Source organism: Corvus cornix, chromosome 12 (genome assembly GCF_000738735.6).
Source record: "Corvus cornix cornix isolate S_Up_H32 chromosome 12, ASM73873v5, whole genome shotgun sequence".
In the NCBI taxonomy this organism is placed as follows: Eukaryota; Metazoa; Chordata; class Aves; order Passeriformes; family Corvidae; genus Corvus; species Corvus cornix.
In genome coordinates this window covers 8,066,881-8,092,126 of record NC_046342.1, presented here as the reverse complement: position 1 = coordinate 8,092,126, position 25,246 = coordinate 8,066,881, and the positions used below count along the sequence as shown (strand labels likewise).

At 40.8% G+C, this 25,246-nt stretch overlaps 1 protein-coding gene across 1 annotated transcript; it reads left to right on the top strand.

Moving 5' to 3' along the window:
• Positions 1–372: 372 nt before the first annotated feature.
• Positions 373–24,597, top strand: TASOR (transcription activation suppressor). The gene is given in 25 exon segments (XM_039558879.1): positions 373–633; positions 636–708; positions 710–849; positions 6,953–7,098; positions 8,217–8,309; positions 9,167–9,239; positions 10,207–10,298; positions 10,643–10,801; positions 11,859–11,986; positions 12,651–12,682; positions 13,337–13,442; positions 13,862–13,965; positions 14,075–14,178; positions 14,403–14,475; positions 14,618–14,692; positions 15,074–15,784; positions 16,825–17,264; positions 18,128–18,266; positions 19,104–20,032; positions 20,724–20,846; positions 21,403–21,562; positions 22,143–22,251; positions 22,405–22,583; positions 22,670–22,828; positions 23,460–24,597. Coding segments are annotated over 25 exon segments (5,076 nt in total). The 5' UTR covers positions 373–467; the 3' UTR covers positions 24,023–24,597.
• Positions 24,598–25,246: the final 649 nt, after the last annotated feature.

The following is a 25,246-nucleotide window of genomic DNA, read 5'->3' as shown; positions in this document are numbered from 1 at the left end:
CCCGAGCGGTCCGGTGGTGGAGCGGGACGTTCGAGCAGGTCCGAGCGGGTCGCGGGCGGGCAGCGGTCCCGAGCGGTGCCCGTAGGCGGGAGCAGGGCGTCCCGAACGGGTCCGAGGGTGCCCGTGGGCAGAGCAGCGGGTCCCGAGCGGTGTCTGTGGGCGGGGGCAGCGGATGCGGAGCGACCCCCCCCGCCCCATCGCGTGGGCACTGCCCGCGCCCCGGCCGCGCCCCTATTTATAACGTGTTCCGCGAGCGGATTGGCTGGGCCGGGCTGGCCGCCAGTCCCGCCCCCCGTGCCGCCGCCATGTTGTGTGGTGGGCGGGGGCGGCCCGGGGGCTGCCGTGAGGCGGGCGGAAGGGGGGGGCCGGGGCGGCCGCGGGGCGCTGCTGGCGCTGGGCAGGGGCGCTGTGCTGGGAGAAGAGAAGGCGCGGGCTGCCGGGCTCGCTGGCTCGCTTCTCCGGAGGGAATGGCGAATGCCGTGATCCGCAGTGGCGGCGAGATGGAGCTGGAGCAGCATCAGCGGACGGAGAAGACCAGCGCGGGCGTCCTCGGAGTGGAGAGTAACAGAGCAGGAGCCGCTGAGGACACCACACAAAATGGCGGACGCTCTGAGAGCGGTAGCGCTGGGGAGGCGTGCTGGTGGCTGCTGCTGCTGCAGAGGACAAGGTCCCCACAAACCTCAGCATCAGCAGCAGCCAGCGCAGGAGGCAGCATCTCGACGGCAAATGAACAGCAGCAGCCGCCCAGCGGTATGCTCGGGGGGCCGCCCCCTCTGCCTAAGCCCCCAGAAGACCAGCAGCCTGTTAGGAGGAACTTTCAGATCCCCAGGAAGAGCAGAGAAAAGAAAGGTTGTTCCTTCCCTTCCCCTCCCTTTTCTCCCTCGCTCCCCTCTCCATCCGATTCATCAGGCAGCTCTCAGACACCTCACACGGCTGCATGCAAACCCTGCGGTGTGGAGGAGGCTCTGCTGGCTCGCACTCGCGAGGCTGCTGGGGAGCTGATTTTAGTGTCAGGCTTTTACATTCTTTTCCTACCCCTCCTCTTTTCTTTCTCACTTTTATTTTATCACAAGGATGAAAAAAACAAAGCAAAAACTCGGCTTGAATTTCAGACTTTTGCTTTAAAAGGAGGAGAAGCTGGATGCGATCAGGGTGGGCTTGAGTTGATCTCGGCTCTGCTTCTGGAGGTGCGTTCGCATGTGGAGAAGATGGTTCTTTGGGACACCGACATCAGAGAAGATGGTTCGCTTTTCTCTTCTCCCTGACCTCCTCCCTGCAGGAGAGGGGTGTAATCCTGGTTAGGACAGACTAAACAAACACTGAGCAGAGTTGTCCTTCATTGATGATACGCAGAAGACTGTTCTTATCTTGTGAAAGTTCTTTGCAGGGAGGAAGGGAGCATCCCACGTTTTTGTGCCTCACCTTGGAAGCGTTCTGCTTCCAAGTGTCCAGGGTTTGGGTTTTTTTTGTTTCTGAGTAACTCTTCCTCTAAAAGCCTGTGGTATTTCTTGCTTTTCACAAGACTCCACTGGTTTCTGCTTAACTTTATTTTTGTTAAGTGGAGTTGAAGACATGTCTGATTTCCTTCCTGAAACTTATTTCAGTTCTTGCCCTTTTGCAATATGGAGTCAGTAATTTAGTCCATATCATAGAAATACTTGTTTGAATAGGCTTCTTGTTCTTCAGAGAAGAGTGTAACATCTTAACTTCTTGAAATACTTTCTTCTGTAAGGAAGAGATGAAGGTAGGTTTATTTCATTATCCAGTCTTTTCTCTCCAGTAATGGAATAATTCCTTTTGGCAGTAATGACTCCTTTTTCTTCCCTTCTTTCCCATTGCCACCCCACCGTGGGGTGATAGAAGTCTGGCAGAGATTCATTGTAGAAAGAACTGGGTTGATTTGGAGGAAAAAAAGCCTTTTATAATTCATCTGACTGAAAAATACCTGGATATAACGTGGTGCCTCATGAACAACTGAAGTGTCTTGTATGACACACCCAAGTGTGATTACATGTGAATACCTTTAAATGTATTTCAGAAATATTTAGTACTTAACCAACGATATTTGAAGTTCCTCTTTAGCGTTTGGTTCCAATGTGAATGAAAACCTGCAGAATACCTTTTCAGGTCATTTTGATTCATCATTTGCCTATGCAGAGCCATCTGCAGTGTGCAAAAAGTTTTAGGTTGTGTAGTTCACACCTCAGGTTTCTGTGCCCTCTAGGGTAGAAGAGGAAGCCATTCTTCAAAAGCTGACTTACTCATATCAAGGTCATTTGACCCATTCTCACCTTTTTTCCCTTTCTCAGCGTGCAGAAAAGTTCTGAGGCATTTTAATCATTCTGATGACTTAGAGCTTCCGAAGCTCTCAAAGTGGACCCTGCTCCATTCAGCTCATGGTGCTTGTGGGCTTATAGGTGCTGAGCATTGGTTTCGTATCATGGACTGCCAAACGTGCTGTTTGAGGACAACCAAATTGCTATTGGGATTTGTATTGTCATTTGAAAAATGATGCCATTCAGTCAGTTCTGGAACTGACCTGGAAGATCAGCGCTGCATGGATCATCTGATGCTGTAGTGGCACATGCTTATGGCATCCTTATTGCCAGTGCATAAGTACATCTTAAATTGCAAAATAATCTGAATGTCACAAGTCCCTCTCAAAAGAGCTCTGTTGGCTTGATTCTAAAGCCCAGCACAAAGCAATACACATGGAAGCTTCCTTCATCATTCCTTGCCTTGGAATTGTCCTTGTTTTGCTTTTTAAACCACCATTTCTTTCCTGGACGTACCATCCTGAGAGATAACTGCTGCCTTGATTGTGAAGGCTTAGCTGCTATGCACAAAGTACGTACAGGATTTGTCAGAAGTGTGTGGGTCTCTTTGGAGGGTTTTTTTTGGTAGGTTTTTGATTTTTTTAAACATGGAAATGTGTTTCAGGAACAGTTTTTGGTAGTGAAGCGATTAAAAATTGAATCTGGAAAGCAGAAGTGTAAGAGAAAATTTAGGCTTTAGCTGTTTATTTATCTTCTTTGGAGTTTATCTGCCCTCCTGGAGACTTAAGTAGGGACTGAAAGTCAACAGAAATCCTTATTAATCTGGAGAAATGCATCCAGAGGAAAGATATCTCTTAAAGACAGCTGTGATCATTTGGCACAGAGAATACTTCTGATTTCCTCATTCTTTTTCCTAGCATAGGAATTCAGGAAGCAAGTGAAAGAAAGGTTGGCTGCAACATTATTTTTTTAAGGTGTGCCTGCATTTGTCTTTCTCCTTAGAAGCCTTGGAAGGTTTGTTTTCTTGGTACATAGAGTTTAGCAATGGTGTTATGCTCTCTTGAGCAGCTTATCTATCATTTATCTTCAGGCTTGTCCTGGCCTCTTCTAATTCAGTTCTCAGATCTTCAGGGGTTTCCAAGTTTGCTTGAAACTTGAGAGATCCTTGATATGATTAGAAAAGCAAATTTTAAGGCTAAAGCACTGTAAGGGCACTTTTAACTTGCTGAGCTATATGAGTGATCCCCTTACCAAAAGATAATTCCACAAATGATGCTGACATCGCAGTCAGTGCCTTTAAGGGATTGCTTGTTGATTAAAGCTGGATGTTTGTTTCTGGAGTCTTATCAAAGTAGCAAATGACTGCTGTTTCTCAGGCTGAGTGGGGGAAAAAGGTCTTGCTTTTACCCATGAAACTCTCAGTAATATGTGCACAAAGGTCCAGGTTGTCCATTTTCTGCTTCACCTTTTTGCCTTGTCTTTTGTCTTCTGATTTTCCTTTTCTTTGGTAGAGGTGTGCATCTTCTGTTTGCTACACGATATTTCTAAGTGGGGAACTCTCTCAGTCCTTGAACTTTGTAACTGTTTAGGCCTTTTGAGAGCAAAAGACGTTCAGGCTGAAAAAATCATAAAAGTAAAAATGTTACGGTTCATTAATACCACAGATTTTTGGTCTTAATCTTAAAAAATGAGGACTGAAAAAAATGAAGACTTAAAAGGGTGCTTCTCAATGGAGCTTTTGTAGCAGGAGCACTTCTGAGTGAAGAGTGCTAGCATTCTGCCAAGTTAGCTGATAAGAAAATCAGTCCTGTCCTTATCTTCACTTAAAAGTTTGTTCAGGATTTCTCAAGCAGGATAGCTCTGTCTTCACATTCTGACTTAAAGCAACCAAACCCACTAACTCCAGTCTCACTTTTCTGAAGTTGAAACATCAGACAGCTGTGAAAGAAAAGTAGAATCTCTCAGGCATGACATACATCCAAATGTCCAGTCCCTTGAGTAGTACTTACTAGCTAAATTCAATTTCCACCTAAAAATAATTACATATGTTCCAATGCCCTGGCTAGAAGCTGAACAAACCCAGTATTTATTTACGTTTTTTTACCTATGCAGAACAAGCCAGCAAACCTTACAATGATTGATTTATGTTATAAGGATGCTGCAGGTTAGTCCTTACTTTAATTACTGCTTAATTAACACAGGTCAGTAAAGGTGCAGCATACCCCCATCAGCTTTGTACAGCAAGCCTGGAAGATATGAATGTGCACACTCCTGGTCTTTGAAGTGATGTAGGACTGGAGATGAGCTCAGTAATTTCGTGGTTTGCCTGGGAGCACACTTTGGTGACTGCTGTGCAAGGTCTAGTTTAGTACTTCTCAGTTTTATCTTAGTTTTCTCTTGTTTCTGATTGCCTTCCTTGAAGTGAGGTACAGGCCCTGCTATGGTAACATGAATGTTTTAGACCATCGCTCTCCTTGAACACCACAGCTGAAGTAACAAACTGAAAAGTATTGCCTGGCTACTCACCTCACTGGGGTAGTGTTTCATGTTTTGGTTTAGAACATGGAAGTCTGCAGTACCTCATGTTCTGGAAGAAAAAACTGTAACAACCTTTAAAAAAATTTCTTTAATTTCTGTATTCCATAGTTAAAGGACTAGGTAGGGCTTTTCCATGAGTGTGTTGAGAACTAAGTGTGTAGTAGTTTATGCAGGTTCTCCCTAGCAGGAGGATAGGGGGACTTGCTGGTTTTGGGCAAGTCGGTCTCTGCTCACTCCTCAGAGCTTTCCACAAAGCTGGAGATGTTTAAACACAAATAGGAACATGGATGACAATATTTGCACGTGTGACAGGATCTTAATTCGTGTAATAATGTGCCTCTTCCTAGATCTGCATCTGGGAAAGTAGGTGAGACATTGTGTATGGTTTGTCGTGGCTCTTTCTAGCTCACCCTGCAGTGGTTTCCCCCTTGTTTAGGCTCCAGGTGGAAGTGAGAGGCTGATTTTTACTGAGCATATGTCCTGGGGGAAGGAGGGAGAAGGGATAAGGGTACAGTAAAAACTGGTAAAAAACCAGGAAATTCGGTCAAGCAGCTGGCACAGATAACCCTCTGCCTTAACTGGTCCTTTTTGAGGAGCTGGCAGCATATGAACCCCACATCTTTCTGACAGTGAGTTATTAAACCTTGGTGTTGTAGTGCCCAAGAGGTGTTTGGGGCTGGGGTGGAACAGGGCGTGCTTTCCCAGGGCATGTCCGCCTGCAGCAGGCTTGTTTTCTGTTCTCTTAATAAGTGTTTCTCTCTTCAGTACAAGAGCATTCAATCCCAGTAATACTAAGTTGAGAATTCCATTCACTCTCAGTTCTGTCTCCTCCCATGTTGCTGTCAGCTTTTCAAGAATGTAGGCATAGTTACTAAAAAGGATGTTACATAAGTATGGTTTCTAAATCACTTTCATAACTTCTGCTCTTAAAAAATCACTTGCTCATTGTTGCTGGTGTTGGAATCACTGCTTGAGTTTGCAGATGTGGTGTTGCATTCTAAAGTGTGCAGCTCTTACTAAATGACACAGAACAGTTCAGTTTTCTTTAGGAACATTTGTTTTATATTGAGGCTTATGCAGTAAATCTTTTCTGCAGATGAGGGAAAGATTGCTGTCTAAGTCTACTAACATATTATTTAATGAAATTGGAGAATATACTCCGAAGATGTAATTAAATTTAATTTGTTGTTAGAATAATGGTAGATTTGGGTTTTTTGGTGAGACTAGTACTATTGTTGTTCTTCCTAACTGTTGTAACTACAGTAAAAATCCTGCACTTTTGGTTTGTGTTTTGGAAGTTATTCTGAGGAGAAAAACCACTTACTGTGTTGTGCTAGTTCAGTCCCCCCAGAGATGTTATTTTCCTAACCACTACTCTCAAAATCTGCACTGCCATTCTCTGACACTCCCTCTGGGGTTGCTCCTCTGATCTGTTTGTCACCTTGGCACCCAAACACAGATAAGAAGCTGGGGTGGGAACTCAGGCGAAAGTTTGCCCAGGAGGGAACTTGTACAACAGCATGTAAAAGGCTTTCCTTTTAAAGCACTTGTAGTAGGGGATAACATCATCAAACATGAACACAGGCAGTGGGGTTTTTTAATAATAGGAGCCTATTTGTCTTCTTCAAACAGTGTTGAATTTCTTCATATTTAGTTTAATTGCCATTAGCAATCAAACACAAAAACCCCTGTAATAGTTCTGAAGCGAGGCCAAGCTATGAAACTCTTGTTGAGGTTTTTATTAGAACAATTTGTTCCTGCTTCTTAATTTAAAAGAGTTAATTAGTTAATTACAGTTCTGGAAGTTTAATTACAATGTTTTGCAGTACATATTAGATGTTTTTCAAGGGGTAAATTCGGACTTGATGTGCTTGCCTTACAAACTTTTGAGAACTAGTAGCTGCTCAAGAGTAATATTAAAAAAACATAAATGTGATTTTTTTGTAAGGTGCTATCATTCTAGGAAATTTTAAGATAAACTTTCTAAAGTTCATATTTTTGAAGAATTTTAGGTGTTTAGTATTTGAAATTGAATCACAAACCATTTGTCTTCATGCATAAACTCAGTGAACTAGAAAATTTTGGATGTTTTCACGTGTATATTGGTGCTAATTATTTTATTTTTTTCTCTTTTATAGCGCTCTTTCAGCCAGTACCTCTAAGTTCTCGAGAATTTGAGGATATTTTGAAGATCCTGCATTCTTCCTACTTGGATCAAAGTTCAGTGTCCAATTTTACATACGAGAGAGCCAGCTTAGTTCATAGTGAACTGTTGGAAAAGGAAGTGAGTATATTTGTGGCTTCTGCTTCTCAGTAAGGTGTCAATCAAATGACAGTGCTTCTTCTCAGTCTAGAGGCAGAGACCTGGGGATTATTTTCAGTTATGTGATTGGTACTTAATTGCAAACTCACATCCCCAGAAATGTAAACAGCTATTTTTCAGGCAGGTTTATTACTGCATAGTTGTAAACTCTTGCCTGCCAGGTACTCCAAAGAGACTAAAAGAAAAATTGTATTTGGCACCACTTAATTCTATGTATTTTTAGCTTTCAAAAAGTTTCTCAATTTTTATGTATTTGAATAAGCTGGAAAGATGGTTTAATGTCTTCTTTGCAAGGCTGATGTTTCCCGTGAAAATTAAGATTAAAATACATGTCTGATATAAGTTTCCATAGTCTCTGTAGTTTTTTTGTTTTCCAAGAAGTACTTTAACTGAAGTTGATTACTGAACTAGTAAGTGGAGCACCTTGGTTGAAGTCCTTCTGTTGTGCCTTATGTGGTGTCTCTTAAATCCAGCCTTGGCTTGCTCTCATCACTCTGAAATGAAGTTTTCATTCCCAGTGCCAAAAAGCTTCATATATGAAGTAATTGAATATATAATTTGTTCCCTGTGATTATCATCTTGAATTTATAAAGTAAACTGTAGCATTTTCTGCTACTGTTACATTAACTATTCGTGGTCACAGCTGAGAAATATTCGTAAAAACCACCTCAGCAGCAGCGAGGTGCATGTGCAAAAGTACAGAGAGTAGGTAAGTACAGTGTAAGAGATCTGTCTCCTAAAAAGAGAAAAAGCCTTATTTCTGGAGTTAAAAGATGATATGGAAGGCATTGGGCTGGATGGTTCTATCCAGTTCTGCTACAAAGATCAAACTAAAATGTTACTGCACAGGTTTGTTTGAAGAGTGTCTTTTTCTTAAAAAAACAAATACTTGGGCAGATTAAGCTGATTAGATTTCCCACAGGTATAATGTTTTTGAAATTTAATTGTAGCATACAGTAATTTCATTTGGATTATCTTTTGGTTATTTTTGTACACTTGGACCTGCTTACATAGAATTGACTCTTGACTGTGCCAGCAGTAATGTGTCTGCCTGTGTTAAGAACTTTCTGTGTGAACAGTTCACAGAAAAACGCAGAGAGCTGAAATTCGATGGGCGCATGGAGAAGGAGCTCTCGGAAAGCTACGCATTCCTCATGGTGGATCGGGGCCAGGTGAGGAACAAAACACTGCAGGGGAAATGCTTTCTTTAGCAATTAAGAGGTTTTGGGACTTTGGTTTTTTTCAGTGTTTTTATTGACACTGTCTTTTTTGCAAACTTTTTGCAAAAGTTACTTTTGCAAAATTCAGCACTGGAAGGTATAGAAGGATGGGAAAGGGATCTAATATGTCACCATTTAAATCCTCTGTTCCCTGATATTTAAGGTACTCCCTTTACATGTATCTTGTCTGGTTTAGGTTCTGTTTTATAAATAAAAGGATAGATTTTCTGGATGGCATGTGAGTTTTTATTGGGTTTGTGTTTGGGTTTTTTTTTTTTAATTGAGGAGCAGTATTTTGTGTTTTCATTGCATTTAGGCTTTGGTGTTTATTCTGTTTTTTTGCATAAATAAGGTAACCTGTAATATTAGAAAGTGGACATTGTCCTCTCTGTCTCTGATCATATACTTCTAATCAGAGTGATGGAAAGGGAATTTCTGTGCTTTGTCTGCTATTTTAAGCCAGGATTTCTTAAGCATGCAATCATTTGGCAGGAATACTTCTGTTTTAAATAATAAAATTTTCTGCATTAAAAGCAAGTAATGTTCATAAACAGTGTTTAAGTTATAGGGAGGCTGTTGTTTTTTAAGATACAGGTTGAGTCTGTGTAGCTGCTCCATATCAGAGTTTGACTTCCACAGTTTAACAGTTTTATAGAGAATTCAGTCTACTGTTGCCTCTGTTTGTAAGGGTTGGGGTTTTGTTTTAAATCTCAATTTAAATTTTGTGATTCTCATTTCTCACTGTTTGTTCTGTTCGTATCCTGGCTTTCCTAATAGACTTGTTTGAAAAAACTGTCTGTTCTCTTTAGATCCAGAGTATATGTGAAAAGGGGCTGCAGGTTGGCCACTCCAAAATCACGATTCTCGGCAGCCCTTCCATGGGTAACTATCTTCATTATAAGTGCTGGTGTTATTCAGTAGCAGTTGGCAAATAATGTGATGCAGTTGTGTGAACTTTCAGTCCTTTTCCTATCACTGGCTGCAGCAATATCGCAGCAAGATGTTTTTTGCAAAGGGAATAGACATCAGAACATTATTTCATAGCTCTGTTTTTCAGTAGTAGGAAGACCTAATTCTCATTTTGGCTTTAGTCAAACCCATGTACCATGTCTTTCCAGTAAACCTGGGGGGCCAAAGAGCTCATGCAGTGTGTGGCTGGCTGCCTCTGTTTTTTTGTAGGTGTGTATTCAGAAATACCTCATGGACACAGTAGCTCAGCTCAGTTTTGATGTAGATAGAACTAGAATTCTTGAATCCACAAATCCAAGAAGAGCGTAGATAGATTGGAGACTTACAAGAGTCACAAGGTGTTAAAGAGTTTTGAGAGTGAAAGACAGTAAGTTCCTTTTGCAAAACTTTTCAAATAGAAAATAAGGAACTAATTTTGTCATCCTGTGTAAGAGGAACATGATACAGAGGTGATGTAAATATTGAAAGCAGAACAGGTTCGAGGTGGAGAAGAAAAAAGCTTTATGAGCATTTGATTTTTTACTGGTTTAGCTGGTAGAGGGTCTGGAGCAATTTGCTAGAGCAGTTAAATACAGACTGGGAATGAGAGGAACCTGAGCAAAATTGATGTTTTTCAGAGTATCTGAATTCAGTTATAGTTCTTTGATGTGAGGTAGTCAGCCAGACCAACAAATGACAGTGTGTGTTTGAGGCCTTTAAGTCTGTGAAATAATTAAGTACTGAAAAGCACAAAATTATTTTACCTTTGCACTTGAGTGTCAATTGTATCTTTATTCTTTTGTGTATATTGAGCTTTAATCCCATATAATGCTTTTTAAACTTCTAATAATATTTTAACATTCAGCATAATGTATTTGGTTTGTTTTTATACTCTTTTCAGGCGTATATATCTCCAAGTATGCTGATTTATTGCAGCCTAATCCTCTAGAATCTGGAGCAACTGGAGATGTGATTGTTTTTAAAATAATAAAGGTAATTTTTTCTTGCAATTCTTGAAAGATTACATTGTTTACTGATAACACACGGGTGGTTTTAACCTAACTTACTTTTAATTTGCACAATCATTTGCTTATAGAGAAACTAGAACTCTACTAGATTTAAAATCCAGTGTTGATATTAAGCTTAAAACATAATAAATTGTTCTAAAAAGTGAAAACATATTGTTTTCTTTGAAAGTATGAAAATAATATGCTTCTACAAGTGGCTTTCTTAATGGCCTGTTTTATTTTCTCTGCTCTTACTTTCTTTGATACTTGAAGCAATTTGCCATTGTCCAGAAAAAAGCTCATGCTTACAATTTTGCTGCTTTATTACAGGGGAAAATGAAAAGCATATATGACCACATTGGTATGAAAGCAATGGAATCAACTGTCAAGAGTGTGTTGGATCCCACCCCAAAGCACGAGTGTCATGTTTCAAAGAATGCAAATAAAGTCACCTCCTTGCTGGCTTACCGAGCCTATGAACTGACTCAGGTAAAGCTGAGACTGTTACCTCCTTACATAAAAACTTCATAAATGATGGAGAGAAAAATCACTGAACTACAAGAAACCCTGGGCTTCCCTGTAAAGCTGCAGCTGGGTGTGTGAACAGCCCACTGGTGCCTGCATTAGAAATCACAGAACAGCATGTCAGCCTCTCCTGTTCCCATTGTGTGTTCCTGAGCCTCAGGCAAAGATCTCCTTCAGATTAGGGTGGAGGTGGAATAGGAAATAACTGGGGAATGTACATGGGACTGGAATGGAGGCTGGAAGAGAGGACATAATGTGGGGAGTTTGAAGTGTAAAAGTATTAACTGGTTTGTGGTTGTTAAGTGAGACTCCTGAAAGGGAAAATGTTGGCTGGGAAAGAATAGCATTTTTCTTTCTCTCCTTTTTTTTTTTTCCTTATTCCCCTTTCCAGATTCTCAGGTTTGGAGATGATGAGGGAGGAGAGAATGAAATCAATTCCAAGCATTTATGTTCCTCCAGGTGTTCTATCTCTTACTGCAGTAATCTGTTGCAGTCAGATAATTCCACCAAGTCTGTAGATTTCTTATTTAGATCCTTATTTGAAAGCATTCTCTTCAGTATTAGCAACTTCTTTGGTCTTCTGTAAATCACTGGGCCGGACACTGAATCAGATGGCTAAAAAATGAATGTATTTTTTCATTCCTCATTACAAACTTGCCTTAATTAACATTTTACATTAGAATTTTGTGACTGAATTAAGGATAGACCCCAAAACTCATTGCAATATTTACTTTCATCTGAAGTTTTTGTTGTTTTTATTAGTTGTCCCTTCTCTCACCAAGAATATACTTTCAAGTAAATGTAGCAAAATTATTTTCTCATTCTTGATTTGCTCCTGAAGTAGTGTCTGCATCTAAGTCATTGATAAAGGAGGGAGAAGGTAAAAAAACTAATTAATTGTATTCTATTGTACATACGAGAGGAGCATTTAAAAGCTTCCTTGTTTTAAATACCAGCTTTTAAAGAAACTGACTGTTGCTCCAGGCTTCTGATTTAACATGGTGTCACTTCTTTTTCCCAGTACTACTTTTATGAATACGGCTTTGATGAGATCAGGCGAAGACCAAGACATGTTTGTCCTTATGCTGTTGTTTCATTTACTTATAAAGATGACATGGTACAAGGACCAAAATTTGTGCCCCGATCAAGGTAAGCTAGGAAATGAGTTTTGGAAAGGCTGCATATAGCATGAAGAATTCATAGCTCTTGGCAGTAGCTTAGAACTGATTTAAATGAACAGTGCTGAAATGAATGGATGTGTCACAGGGACTTAGCCTAATAAATACTTCTAATGCAAAGCAAGAGGTGGCAAGATTGGTTTTAGGCAGCAGGGTGGCCCCTGTGGGAAGCAGTTCTGCTGCTCTTCCCACCTGCTTGCCTTCTGCCCAGGTAGAATCCACAAATAGTGGGGGGTTTTACCTAACTGAGGGAATTAGTGGATGTAAAAAACGTTTGTGGCATTATCTTGCTTGGTACTCTACAATAATATTCTGTATATTGTGTCTCTGAACCCTTCACTGGTGCCTTACTGCTTGTGGAGAGAATATGTAGATGGCCAGTTGATCACAGATGCAGTGGGATACCTGTGCTGATGGGAAGGTGTCCAGGTGTGGGGACTGTACTGTGAAGTGCTAAAAGCAGTTACCAAGGTATCTAAAATAGTGTAAGATGCTGCAGCAACATAGCTTGAGGTTAGAGAGGGAATTACCAGTCTTGCTGTTTTGTTAGACTGATGAAGTGTCCTTAATGTAAAATTCAGTGGCCAGAATTGTCTGTTCCAACCTAGTCATTCTGTCTGTCTTCTTTTGTTTAGACCAAACACCTTCCACACAGATAGAAGTACAGGTAAGAATGAATTCCATTATTTTGGTTTTATGATACAGACACGGAAGGTTTTGATGTCTTTCCCCTGTAGTTTTATGTTTGACCAGTTTAGTTATGCTGTGTGTATACCTGAATTCTGTCCTGAACCATGCTGGTTCCTGATACTGCATGATGAAACAGACCACCTTCATGTGTATCTTCTGTTATCAGAATGAACCACAAGTGAACAAAATCAAAAGCCTTTTCCCCCTCCTTTCCTACTTAGAGTGTAGTAAGAACTGATCTTCAGTTCCTGAATTTCCTGTTCAATAGCACTTCAAGTAATATTTTCCTCTGTCATGCTTTGTTTTGAATCTAATTCAAGCAAAATTAAATGTATGAAAGTGGTTGACAGTTAAGGTAAGGACAGAGGATATCATTCCTCTGATATTGGCATCTAGGGTGTGCTTATACATACAGGTGTAGGTAACACACCAAGCTCCCTTACTCTGCTCAGAGCAGGTCAAAACATAACAGGGTTGATAACATCCTTTCTGTTACCTTTTAACGTTGTTGTCTGGTCTGGTATTAGTATGAAATTTTTGCTAAACTGGTTTTGGAGATTCAGCAGCCTCTTCTTTCAGTCCCAGCTGGCAAGTGGTTTAATTTAGTCTTCCTTTCTCCATCTTAATTTAGAGAAATCTAACATTACATTGTGGAGGGGACAACTTTGGAATAAAGGCAAACTTGTGTGCCACGTTTCCCTAAAATCAGCAGCACTACCTTTCCTTCCATGCAAGCTGTGAGTATTACCATTTAGACCATTTAAAATATTGCTCTATTAAAACTCTTTTGAGTAGAGACTGCTGAGTCTTGGATATATTCAGATGAAAACCTAAAATACTGACTAAGTGCCTTAAATATGTCAAACAAGACTTGAGTCATGCGTGTCCAGAACTTTCTTGAATTCGGGCACACAACTGTCAACATCTCTTTGCTGTTTGGTGTTTTGTTGCTTGTGGGTTTGTTGATTTTTTTTTTCCATTGAAGTGACACACACTCCTGTGCAGGAATAAACACCACTGGCTCATGAGATAGTCCAAAGAAATTATTCTTAAGAGTATGTATTTACTAGTTCTTATTTTGTCAACGAGGGTAGGAATATAAAAGGTAAAAAAAGAGGTCTTTATTTTTTTATCTCCCCCCAACCTTCTTCTCCAGTCCTGAGAAGCTTGAGGTTGAAAAAGTTGTCAGCATTGATCAGTTGAAGAAAAAATTTTCACCAGCATTGTTCTTTAAAGAAACTTACCAAGGAGGAAAAGAAGGTAAATAGTTCTTGCTTAATTTCTTTAAATTTAGAATTTTCAAGTTTTCTGAATTACAATTTTGTTTCTTTTTTTCTTACTTTCTCTTTCTCCCCTTGTATCGTGTCAGTGTTGAAGAATGGCATGTACTGTCGCCTGTATGAAGTTGTGGAGAAGTCCCGTTCTGGGAGTCACTTAGAGGGTTTACTTCAAAAACTAGAGAAAGAGAAACTTGTGAGTGCAACAGATTTGACTATTCCTGTTTTTAAAAATAATTTTACTAGTTAGTAATTTGAGGCATACTACAAGATCCACAATCTCACTGGAATTCTTTAGCTGGCATATTTTTAAGTATCAGGGCACTTCTCTGCCCAAGACAGAATTATCTGACAGTCAGGAAGAGTATTCCTAGTGAGCAAATGTCTTTGAAGCAGTTTGCTCTTTTTGCTTGAAAACAGGTCCTTGTAAAACCACTTGTGGACAGAGGATTTCTCTTTCTTCTTTCTCCTTGGCAAATGATGTCCCCTTATGGTAAGCATACTCTGGGTTTTTTGGGTTTGAGCTGGGTTTGTTGTTTTGGTTTTTTTAGGGGAGTCGGTTTTTGAGTACTGGATTGTCTTTTGGAGTGTAGTGGTCCTCTCCTTTTACCTGTTTTTATTTTTTTGTGTTCTAGACCACCAAACTGGATGGTCCCGTGTGCTTCATGCATTGTTTCTGTTTCCAGAGTCTAGAGATGTAATTAACTCAGGTAGGTTTGTTCAGTGTTGTGTACAGGTTTATTTAAACAGAGATGAAATTCTGTTGAAGACTTTGTACTGCTCACAGTCAGTATGGACTTAGAGTAACAGTTTGCATTGGTTATGGCCATGGTGTTGGTCTTTTAAAATATTTGTTTCTTCACAAAAGAAAATATCACACATTGTAGGTTCCTTTGTTCATGTTTGAGAAACAAAAACTTTGTTGAAATTTCTTGATATGGCTTCCCTGGCTTCTGAATTATTTCTTCACAGTCATTCCAAACTGTGTTTCACCCAATATGTATTAACACAGAATATTGCTAACTAGTCATCATTTGTTTATAGCTTCATGGTTTGATTTTAATTGTGGGTTCCCTTTCCTCCTATGGCAGCACAAAAAAGTGTTCCATATGGAACACAGAAAAATTCAACTACCATGGTTTTGGATGAAAGAAAGGAAAGCATTCCAGAACTCAAAAAGCTGATTCAGTCTCTACATTTTGCTTTTATTCAGTCCCGTAAAGACAGTAGTGCAGATTTCAATGCTGTTGTGGAAAAGTACATAAATGAATATTTTAAAAAACTCTACAGTGGCACTGGTAGAGAATTTATATTACATGAGTACTCATCACAGCTGGATGACAAAACATTTCTGTATCCTGCCCCGAGATACAAATCTCACATTGACAGCTGCTTACAGAACTATATTTTTGGTTGTGAGGCCTATCAGCTCCTCGTTTCCAGAGCTACGGAACTGCTGGACAGAAATCGGAAGCCTCAGCGCTTCAGTCCCATCTCAGATTACGAAGCTACAGAAGACTACTCTGACTTTGCCAAGGCAAAATGTGGGAAAAGAATCCGTTCCAAATATGAAGCCCCTGCTGCCAAACAAAAACTGCCTCCTCCTGGAGATGATGATACTGAAAGACTCCAAGAACTTATTAATTTGATCCAGTGTAGGAAGAAAAATGTAGGTGGAGATTCTGATTCTGAAGACCCCAGAATTAGAAGTGGTGTGAAAAGAAAGCTGGAAAACCAACCTGAAAATTTACAGAAATATCTAAAAATGAGTGACTCTTCAGAGAATATTTGTCAGTATGAAGGTAAGAAAGTATTTGTTTAGAGTTCTTCTTTAAACATTGTTATTCAAAGCATATTTGTAATTTAATCATTATAGATTAAGTATTTTTTGCATGCTGTGGATGTTTAATGCATGGTGGTTCATTTAAACATTGGCCTGAGATCTATCCATAGAGATAGTTTATTTTTTGCAGGTTTCTTCTTTCTAGGAGACAAGTTAATTGGAATTGTCCTGCAGGTTGTGTTTGTTCTGCCTCTTTGGAAAGAAGGCAGACTTTCAAAGAGTTTACTTGCCTTGGAGCTATCCAAAGACTTTCAAATAGAGAACACTCAGCAGACTTGATATTGTAATGTCTTCTGCAGAGTTTGACTTTGCTGTAATTCTTTATGGCTCCAAAACCTTCTATAATACCTAAGAAGTTTAGATTGAAGGGAAAAAGCATAGTTAAGTTTGGAAATAGCCAGTAATGTGTGTAGTGGGACAAAGGAAACAACCTAATAGCAATAAGATTAAATTATTCTACACATGAAATTATCTAGAGAATAATGGCAGATACCTTCTGATTTAAGATCTGCCAGAAGAAACCCCTTTGATTTCTGTTTCCCTGACCCTTTCCTCAAGGCAATGATAGAGGCCTCCTGCAGAAGGGGGAAACTGGGGAGCAGGGTGACACAAAGAAGAGGGGATTTCCATCAAGCACCAGTCACTCTTGTGTGTGTGAATCACTGGAAGGAAGTGACTGATCTTAGTTGTCCTCTTGAGAGGGTCAAAAGCTACTGAGTGGCATGTTGGGGTGAAGGAGGCAAAGGGTGGGCTTTATGGTTGGGATTTCTGCTTGGAATTCTGTGAACCTTCAAAGGTCTTTTAATAGTGATTATTAATGTAGAATATGTGATGAATGCATGTCTACATTTTTGTTAAAATAAGTGTATGTATACATATGAACCAATGCTAAAGAGTGAGACTGTGGGTACGTGGCACATGTTTGCAGGGGGATCTGGTTTTGTTTTTATTTTAAGACTTAGTAATGGATTCCCTTTCCCCTCCTTGCCCTGTTCTAAGGGGGCAGAACCTTGGATTCACCACACTCTGTGTTCTCAATGAATTCTGAGCATGGTGGCCACGAGAGTGACTTCAGGCAGGTGGATGTGTCTGACCCTGCTGCCAACACACATGGGTTCCTCAAAGTGCTGCTGGAGAGGCTGGCCACTGCTGACCGCTGCGACCCGGCCCTGGCACAGTTTGTCAGTCAAGCCTCAGCAATAGGCACGGAGGAAATTGAAGAGGATATGAGACAAAAATATGAATATGAATCCATTCCAGCTCAGGACAGAGATGATCACGAGCTTCCTAACATTGCTCAGGCTGACAGTGTTACCTTCACGGACCCGCAGAGCCCGGCCATGCTGGAAGCTGGCGTGCTGTGCTTGCCCTACCCTGTCGATGTCAGTCTGCAGCTCCCACCTAATGAAGCAGGCCTTGAGCACACACTACATTTGCAAGTAAGTGAAACTGCTAAGATGCTGACAGTGAAAGTACTATTTTCATAAATATTGTGAGACAGTATGAAAAAAAATCCTACTTTTTTACAGAGGTAAACACAGATAAGTACTAACTTTTCTGTGAAGCTTTTCTGTTTGGTAGGAGCATACATGGAAATTCTCTTCACTCTTAAGCGTGTGCTCCTGGTTCTTTATATCTGTTCTTTCTGTAATAAAAAAGGAGCAGAGTTGAAGAATTCTGAGCACTTCACTGCATGCCCAGCTCTCTGTGTGGAGTTCTGTCAGCTCACAACTAGCAGATCACCCTTGTGCTTGGGGATCACAGTGCCCCAGCTGCTTGCTCCAGCTTATTACCCTACAAGAGTGATTGTTCCATGATCTCTGTTACTGGTACTGACACACAAAGCCCAGTTTCTAAGTCACAGAGCAGGAATGAGTTTGTCCTACCTGTAATATCCACACCGTGCTGCTTCTACGGAATGTGAGATGAAATTGGCTTAAGGCCAATACTAGTTGCAGGCAGTGCCTCAGCAAAGCCAACATCTCATGGCTTTAGTCGGGTATCAATATAACAGCCTGCAAAGAGCAAGGGAGCAGCCAGTTCTCCTCTCCTTTCCTCTCCCTCCCCGCCCAGCTTCCATACTGTAAGGCCAGTGCTCAGGAAATAACTGCCTCAGTTATTTCATGACAGACCAGGGAAATACCTCATGGAAACGTTTCCAAGTTTGACTGGACTTGATTGATGGCAGAATTGCCAGTGTGCTGGTGAACTCAGATGTGTTCTTTCTGTCAACTGCTCAGAATGTAAAGGCTTAATAGTAGCAAGGTATTGTTTTGAGATGGGCATTTTGTTTGTTTTTTAGGAAGCAAGCACTGGGAATACCTTTGAAGACTATGGTGCCTGTCCCAGTGCACCTATAGAACACGGCTATCACACGCAACATCCCATCTCAAATAATGTAGGGGAAGTTGGAATGCACTGGAAACTTATTCCAATTACAGGTAACATGGGTTTTCACTCCTCTATTCCTACAAATAGTGAATGAAAACATATTCTAAAGGTGTGTAGCTTTCATAGATTTGTTCTTGGATCACATGTTGGTACACAAGCTCATCTGTAGCCTATGCAGTTGTTTCTTGTATTTGATTAATACAGAAATCTGCTGGATGAAAACAGATATTGGTGGAGAATGTTGGTTTGGCTTCATATTGACACAAATTAGAAATGTGAACACTTTAAAAACAAACAAAACTATAGTTTTGAATATGGATGGTGAAGAAACTGAGTTGGGGTTATGAGGGGCTTTCAGCAGTCCTTGCAGCACCACTGAAGCTGTGCCAGTAATCAATCAGACTGATATCCTCCCCTTTTAAGCAAAAAAACTTGTGTTCACAGATGCAAGATCAGATGCAGCTTGCAGTCCAACTCCACCAAGTCATTTGTGTCCAAAATAAGCTTTTTCAAAGTGAGGATTTTAACCTAGTAGCAAATGAAAATACTTGAATAATATGTTGCCCTGCTTGATTTCTAATTTAATTTTTAATTTGTAATGGAGGCATATCATGTTGTGCTTACCCTGTGTTATCTCTGGGAAAATGACTTGTATTCTGCTTTTTCAGTAGGCTTGGACTGTGTTGTTTTACTGTTTCAGGAGCTGTTAAATGTACTGTGCTTCTGTACCTCAGCAGACTGTAACACTTGAGTCTTTGGATTTAAGTTGGTTGGTGGAAGAGACATAACAGTAATGCTGGTTTTGGGCTGTGATTTGGAGGTTTTAGTGTATCAGTTGTGTGTGACTTTTGAGATGATGATGATGATGATGAACTCTTCCTCTGCAGGTCTGAAATCACCAGAAGAGCCACTGGAGTACTTGCCACCAACAGATGCACTTCCCAATGACCCCCGGGTAGTAAATCGACAGAGGAATTCTGATTATCAGTTTCCATGCTCTCCATTTTCAGACACACAGAAGGGGACAGCAGAAGATGGACATTACACAGGACAAGTGGAGAAACCTGAAGATCAGTATGAGCTGACAGATCACCCTTTTACAGCTAAGCATTCCATTAGTGCAGTAATAGAGACAACACTGTTAGAAGAATATAAGCTCTTTGCAAGAAAGATTCAAGAAATTTTGGAGCAAAAGAACATTGCTTATGTCAGTGGCATGTCCACACCAGTCCTGTCTGCCCAAGAGAGGATAATGAGACTTTCTGAACACATCAGTTTGCAGGCATCAGAGGTTTCTGTCCAAGAATATATAGAGACCCTGAGTGAAAAGTTGAGTAGTGTCATTTTGGCTTCTTCATGCATGAAGCAGACTCCCCCAGTCTATTCTAGTCCTGAGGCACTGGAGGTGGTGAGCAGCACTGCTCCCAGGCCTGTGCCCGACACGGTGGCCGTGTGCAGGGACAGCGACACGGCGCCGCTCCCAGAGCCACTGTGCAATAACCTGGGGGAAGAGCTGCACTCTCATGAGCAGCCTTCAGCAAGCCTCCCCCTAGGAAAGGAGAAAACGGATCATGGGAATGCTAAACCAGAGGATCAGACTTCTTCTGCTGGTGATCTCGTGGAACCACCAGAAAAGACTCAGAAATCCCCAGAGAACTTAAATGTTTCAACTCAACCAGCTTTTTCTGATTTTATAAGTCAGTTAAAACCTGAAGACTTTAACAGTTTGGTCAAAATTATGAAACATGTACAGAAAAACATTGTCCAATTTTATGTTCATGAAGAGGAAGAAAGTGTTCTCTGCAGAGAAATCAAGGTAAGTCTGTTTGAGTTCAACCTCTCTCTCGTGTCAGAACAGTGTGTCTTTCAAATCCACTTGTATGAAACTGGACTCACTTTCACTGTGAAAGTGAATTGTAAAAGTAGGCTGTCCTGTCCTATTTCTTCCTTGAGCTTTTGAGGTAGTCTTGCTTATATTTAGCTTTTACGTAAGTCTTTTTCTTAGAGCTGGAAAACAGAACAGGCTGGAGGTTGGTTCTTTCTGAAGATCCTGCCAGGGGGTGGCCTTACAGAAAAACGATAATAAGGGAAGAAATGTGATAGCTTACCATTTTAGAAAGAATGTATGAAAAGTCACTCTATGTGCCTTTGGGTTTTTTTCCCTTCCCCTGTAATTAATAGTAGAGAGAACTTAGAGAAATCACTGTTCTTCTGTAGTTAAATGTGTAAGATGAAAGTTGAAAACTTCTGGCTTTTCTTGAAAACTCAGGCAGTTTGATACTGTCAGTTGGCCATGGGTATGTGATTTGATAGGAATGACTGACTTGCTGAAACAGCTGCTCTGTGTTGCTGCGTCCTTCTGATGAATGTATGGGAGAGATAAAGAAGCCCAGTCCCTCTGGGATTCACTGATGTGGAAAACCTTCCTGTTGTGGGTGTCATCTGGGCACTGTTTTTACCAAACTACTTACTAACTTTTTCCTTGTCTCCTCTTTCTGTGGTGGCAGGAGTATCTTAGAAAGTTAGGGAATATAGAGTGCCATCCAGAGCAGTTCCTTAAAAGAAGAGCTGATTCAGATAAACTGTTGATCATTATCCAAAATGAAGACATTGCCAACCTCATCCATAAGGTATGTCCCACGTAAGTAACTGTGTGCTACAGAGAGCTGTTGCCAATAGTGAGATGAGCTCATTTGGAGCAGTTCTGCTTCCTTCCCAGCACAGCATTGAACAGTGCCCTGTGTTCAGCTGCTGTTTGAAGAAACAAAAGGGTTGTGGTAAAAATGGTCTTGTCCCACCATTCACCCGTAACTTCTTCCACCTCCATGCATGTGCTAGTGCGTATTTATTGTTAGTAGCTGCAGAGCTGTAGAGGCCTAAGTAGTTCTGCTTCTGGGATGCTCTAACAGCAGGTGAAGGCAGCTCTCAGATGACCTGAGCTATTCCTGATAGCTGGGGCTTAAGACCCTGTGCTGGACAGAGAGTAAAACTACTCCAAGTACTCAGTGTGCCTTTACCTTATTCCTGTAATGCTCCAGAGAGCACCTGCCAGGCAAGACAAGAAACTAATTTTTTGAAAATGTGTTTTGAAGTTTGGTGCCTGGCATTGGTAGGTAGGAGAGTTCTGTAGTTCCTTTTTCTGTGTGACCTCTGGTTACATCTCTGATTTCAAATGTTTTTAAACAGATCCCTGGCCTGGTGACTCTGAAGAGGCTCTCCTGTGTCAGCTTTGCAGGGGTTGATAGTTTGGATGATGTGAAAAATCGCACTTACAATGAACTGTTTGTTTCTGGGGGTTTTCTTGTGTCAGATGAATCTGTCCTTAACCCAGAGTCCATCACTACAGGTAGGTGTGATGCTTCTGGGAGCTTTAGAACTCAAATCCTGATATTTCAGTACCTGGGGAGGTCCCAAACTCACCACAGTAAAGGATCAGGTCTTCCAATTTTTGTGATGTTCTTTGAGAACTTCAGCTAATTCAGTCTCTGTCTCAGCTCATTGACTTTCTTGAACAATATATGAACAGGGAAATTTTGTCTTCAGTTTGTATCACATTGTGTAGTTACGTCTCTGGAACCTTTTATTCCTTACTACTCCATCCACAAATATGCTATTTTCTTTATTTGAAATTGAATAGTTGATGAAGTTACAATTTAAAAAAATATTTTAGCAAGGCAGAGCATGTATGACTGGGGTCAGCTTTTAAATACCATTGCTGGGCACCTGAGGTACAGAACAGCAGCTCAGTTTTATGATACTGTTGTTGGCCAGTCTGCTTGGAAGAAAACTTGAAGTGAGTGGCTGCTGTTTGTAATTGTGTGACTGTACTGTGATGGAAAAAGAAAACAGCTTTTTGTATATACTGAAGCAGTATTTTCAGTCTGCATACCACAAAATTTAACTTCTATTCAATATCTCTATAACAGATAAACTAAAACAGTTCCTGAAGTTTCTGGAGGATCTCAATACGCCAGATGGGAAATGGCAGTGGAAAGTCCACTGCAAAATACAAAAAAAACTTAAGGAACTGGGGAGGTAAGTAGGGTTCTACAATACCAGCTGCTAAAACGCTTCAGCATTCATTATGCCCTCCAAAATACACTTAAATAGAAGTTACTCTTATGTTTGTCTTTTGATATTTGGACTGACCTTAAATAGTTTCTAATGGTGACCTTTCCCCCCCTGCAGGATGAATGCCAATGCCCTGAACCTGCTCACCCTTCTGAACACCTATCAAAAGAAGCACTTGGTTGAGATTCTGTCTTACCATAACTGTGATTCTCAAACTCGAAATGCTCCAGAACTGGACTGTCTCATCAGGCTTCAGGCTCAAAACATACAACAGAGACATGTTGTCTTCCTAACAGGTAAACACCACATTTGGGAACACCTCTCCCCCTTTGTTGATAATGGGTGCTAAATATTAATACAAACCCTTCTTTTATGTACTTAGAAAAGAATCTCAACTCGAGAGCGTTTTATGTTGATAATGGCATAGTGGTTGCTGCTGTTGATGACTTCATGTGTAACTTCAGAAGTCTCGTTGGGTATCACAACTCTGTTACTGAGCAGAACCACCTTCCTCCCTGCAGTGCTGGCCAAAGACAATCAGGTAATGTCAAACACACTTAAGCTTTCCTTTCCAAACTGCATGTGTGGGGGGAGGTCCTGGGACAGTGTGCCTTGACTCTGGTCAGTGAACACACAGCTGGCAACGAAAACCCAACTCTCAAGCTACTCTTTGTCTATTTGAAGTGATGGGGGAAAGGCAACTGGGGTGGAGCACCAGAGACCTTAAATACAGAAGTACAGGCTGAGATGGTATTTGAGGCACTAGACAGGGCATGTTTTCAGGAAAAGGATAAACTTATCTCTATCTACTTAGAGTAGATAAACTGTACTGAGATGTCAGTAATTGTACTCCTTTAATTGTCTGATCAAATACTCACCTGCTGTGTAACTTTAGATGCTGTTTTGACATTGCCCCCTTTGGAGCTGGGAGTTGGGATTTCCCAGCACTAAATATGAACATGGTGTGCAGAAGCTTTTAGCACCGAGTAACTGGACACTCCCACAGAGGGTTAAGTGTGTGTGTTGAGTAAGTGAACACGAGTGGCAGAAGACCAAGACTTAAATGCTGTTGGACTGGCAGACCTGAAGTGTAACACTGTGAGTAGTGTATGGCCTTTTTAACCAAAGTTTGTATTTCAATAGAATAGGTCTTTCTCTCTCTTTTAATGTAGTTCTTGTAGAAAAGGATGAAAAGGATGAGGAGGACATGTCTCTGGATTCAGGGGATGAGTTGTCAAAAATAGAAATCTGCACTGATGCCTCTAAGTTTGATACTCATGTGGAAGCTTTGCAGACAGAGGCCAAGGGCCCACATGGAGTAGATGCTAAAGAAAGCTGCTTATCAGTTACAGAGTTATCTCCTGAAGCACAAACTGGCCTTGTGGAAAAGACTTACAAAACTGACTTGGAAGAGAAGCAGCCAATTACTCCAGTTTCTACAACATGCTCTGCTGAAGGAGAAAAACACAATGCAGTTGAACAAACTCCTTTCAGTAACTTCCAGGTTTATAGCAGACAATTAAACATGTCCCATCAATTCAGCCACTTTAATGTACTCACTCATCAGACTTTTCTGGGGACAACATACCCAATTTCTCCTGCAAATCAAAACCAAGAAGGGAGCAATTATTTTCTATCTGCCTACACTCAGAGCATGGATACAGAAAAGTCATTATCACCTGGTGGCTGGGATAGCTGCTGTGATTCTTCCAGGCCATATTCAGAAAAGAAATGAACTCTTAAGTCTCTTTTTCTAAGTTGCTGTGGACTTTCCTGTTTCTAAAATGTTGGATTAATGATTTCTATTTTATTCTGGAACAAAATGTTTCTTGTTATCTCAGATGTTTTCATGTTCTATTTAAATTCCTGATGGCCTGTCCCTGTTGGAACCATCTGAAAATTTAAATAAATGCATATATTTTTTAACGTTTACTGTACTTGAATTATCTTGTTCGTTGGCACTTTTAAGTTTCTACATTTGTATCTGACCTGTTACCTAGGCTTCAGTTTGAGGTCTGTTTAATGTAAAGCTGAATGTTTGCCTAAAATATGTGAAAGAGCCAGTTGTTTTCTTTTTTTAACTGTAAGAGTATCCAAGTCACGTTTCTTTACATAAATATTAAAATTAATGTATTTATTTGACATTGACACAAATTTTGTACAATGTTTTTACATAGCTCTAAGGCAGTGTACTTATTTTCACGACTCTATACTGGATTTTTGGCTAAATACCTCAATTAGAGTAACCAATGGTGCAGTTCCGTTACAAAAAATCAAATAAACTCTTAATGCACAAGGGACTTGCTAACACCTTGCTTTGTCTGTGGTTTTTATAGTTTGCAAAGTACTTGGGGAACACCCAGGCTTGGTTTCATGCACAGCAGTTATTTGTTCATCTCACTTGCTGCTCTGTGCTACTGCAGCACCATCAGTGTCCTCCTAGCTTTTATCTGGCCACTGTAATTACTGTAATGAGAGGACAAACGTGGGTTTAATGACTGTGGGAGTTCAATTTGCATCAGAAAAACCTCAATCCTCTCCCACTTCAGCTTAATGATTCCTGGGCTTTCAGGCTTTTTTTTGGTTTGGTTTTGTTTGTTTTGTGAACTAGCACTGGGGTAAGTACAGTTTTACCTGTTTCTTAATCCTGTCTTTTTAATTTCACATCTGCTGAGTTACCAACTTTTTCCCCCTCAGCGATTCTCTCTTACTTGGCTCGTTTTGCTCATCGTCCTCGGCCTTGGGCTTCCGGCAGGCAGCAGCCACAGTGAGCAGCTGTGGAGTCTCCACACAACCCTTGCTGCTGCAGTGCTGGTTTTGCTGAGACTCTTAACTTTTGCTGCTTGTCTTCGGGTTGTCCAAGTCCTGAGCTTGGGGGTCTTCCTGTTTGTAATTTGATTTTACTGCTCTTCTCTGGGATGTGTTGTTTGGTACCAGGTGAGTGTTTGAAACTATGTAA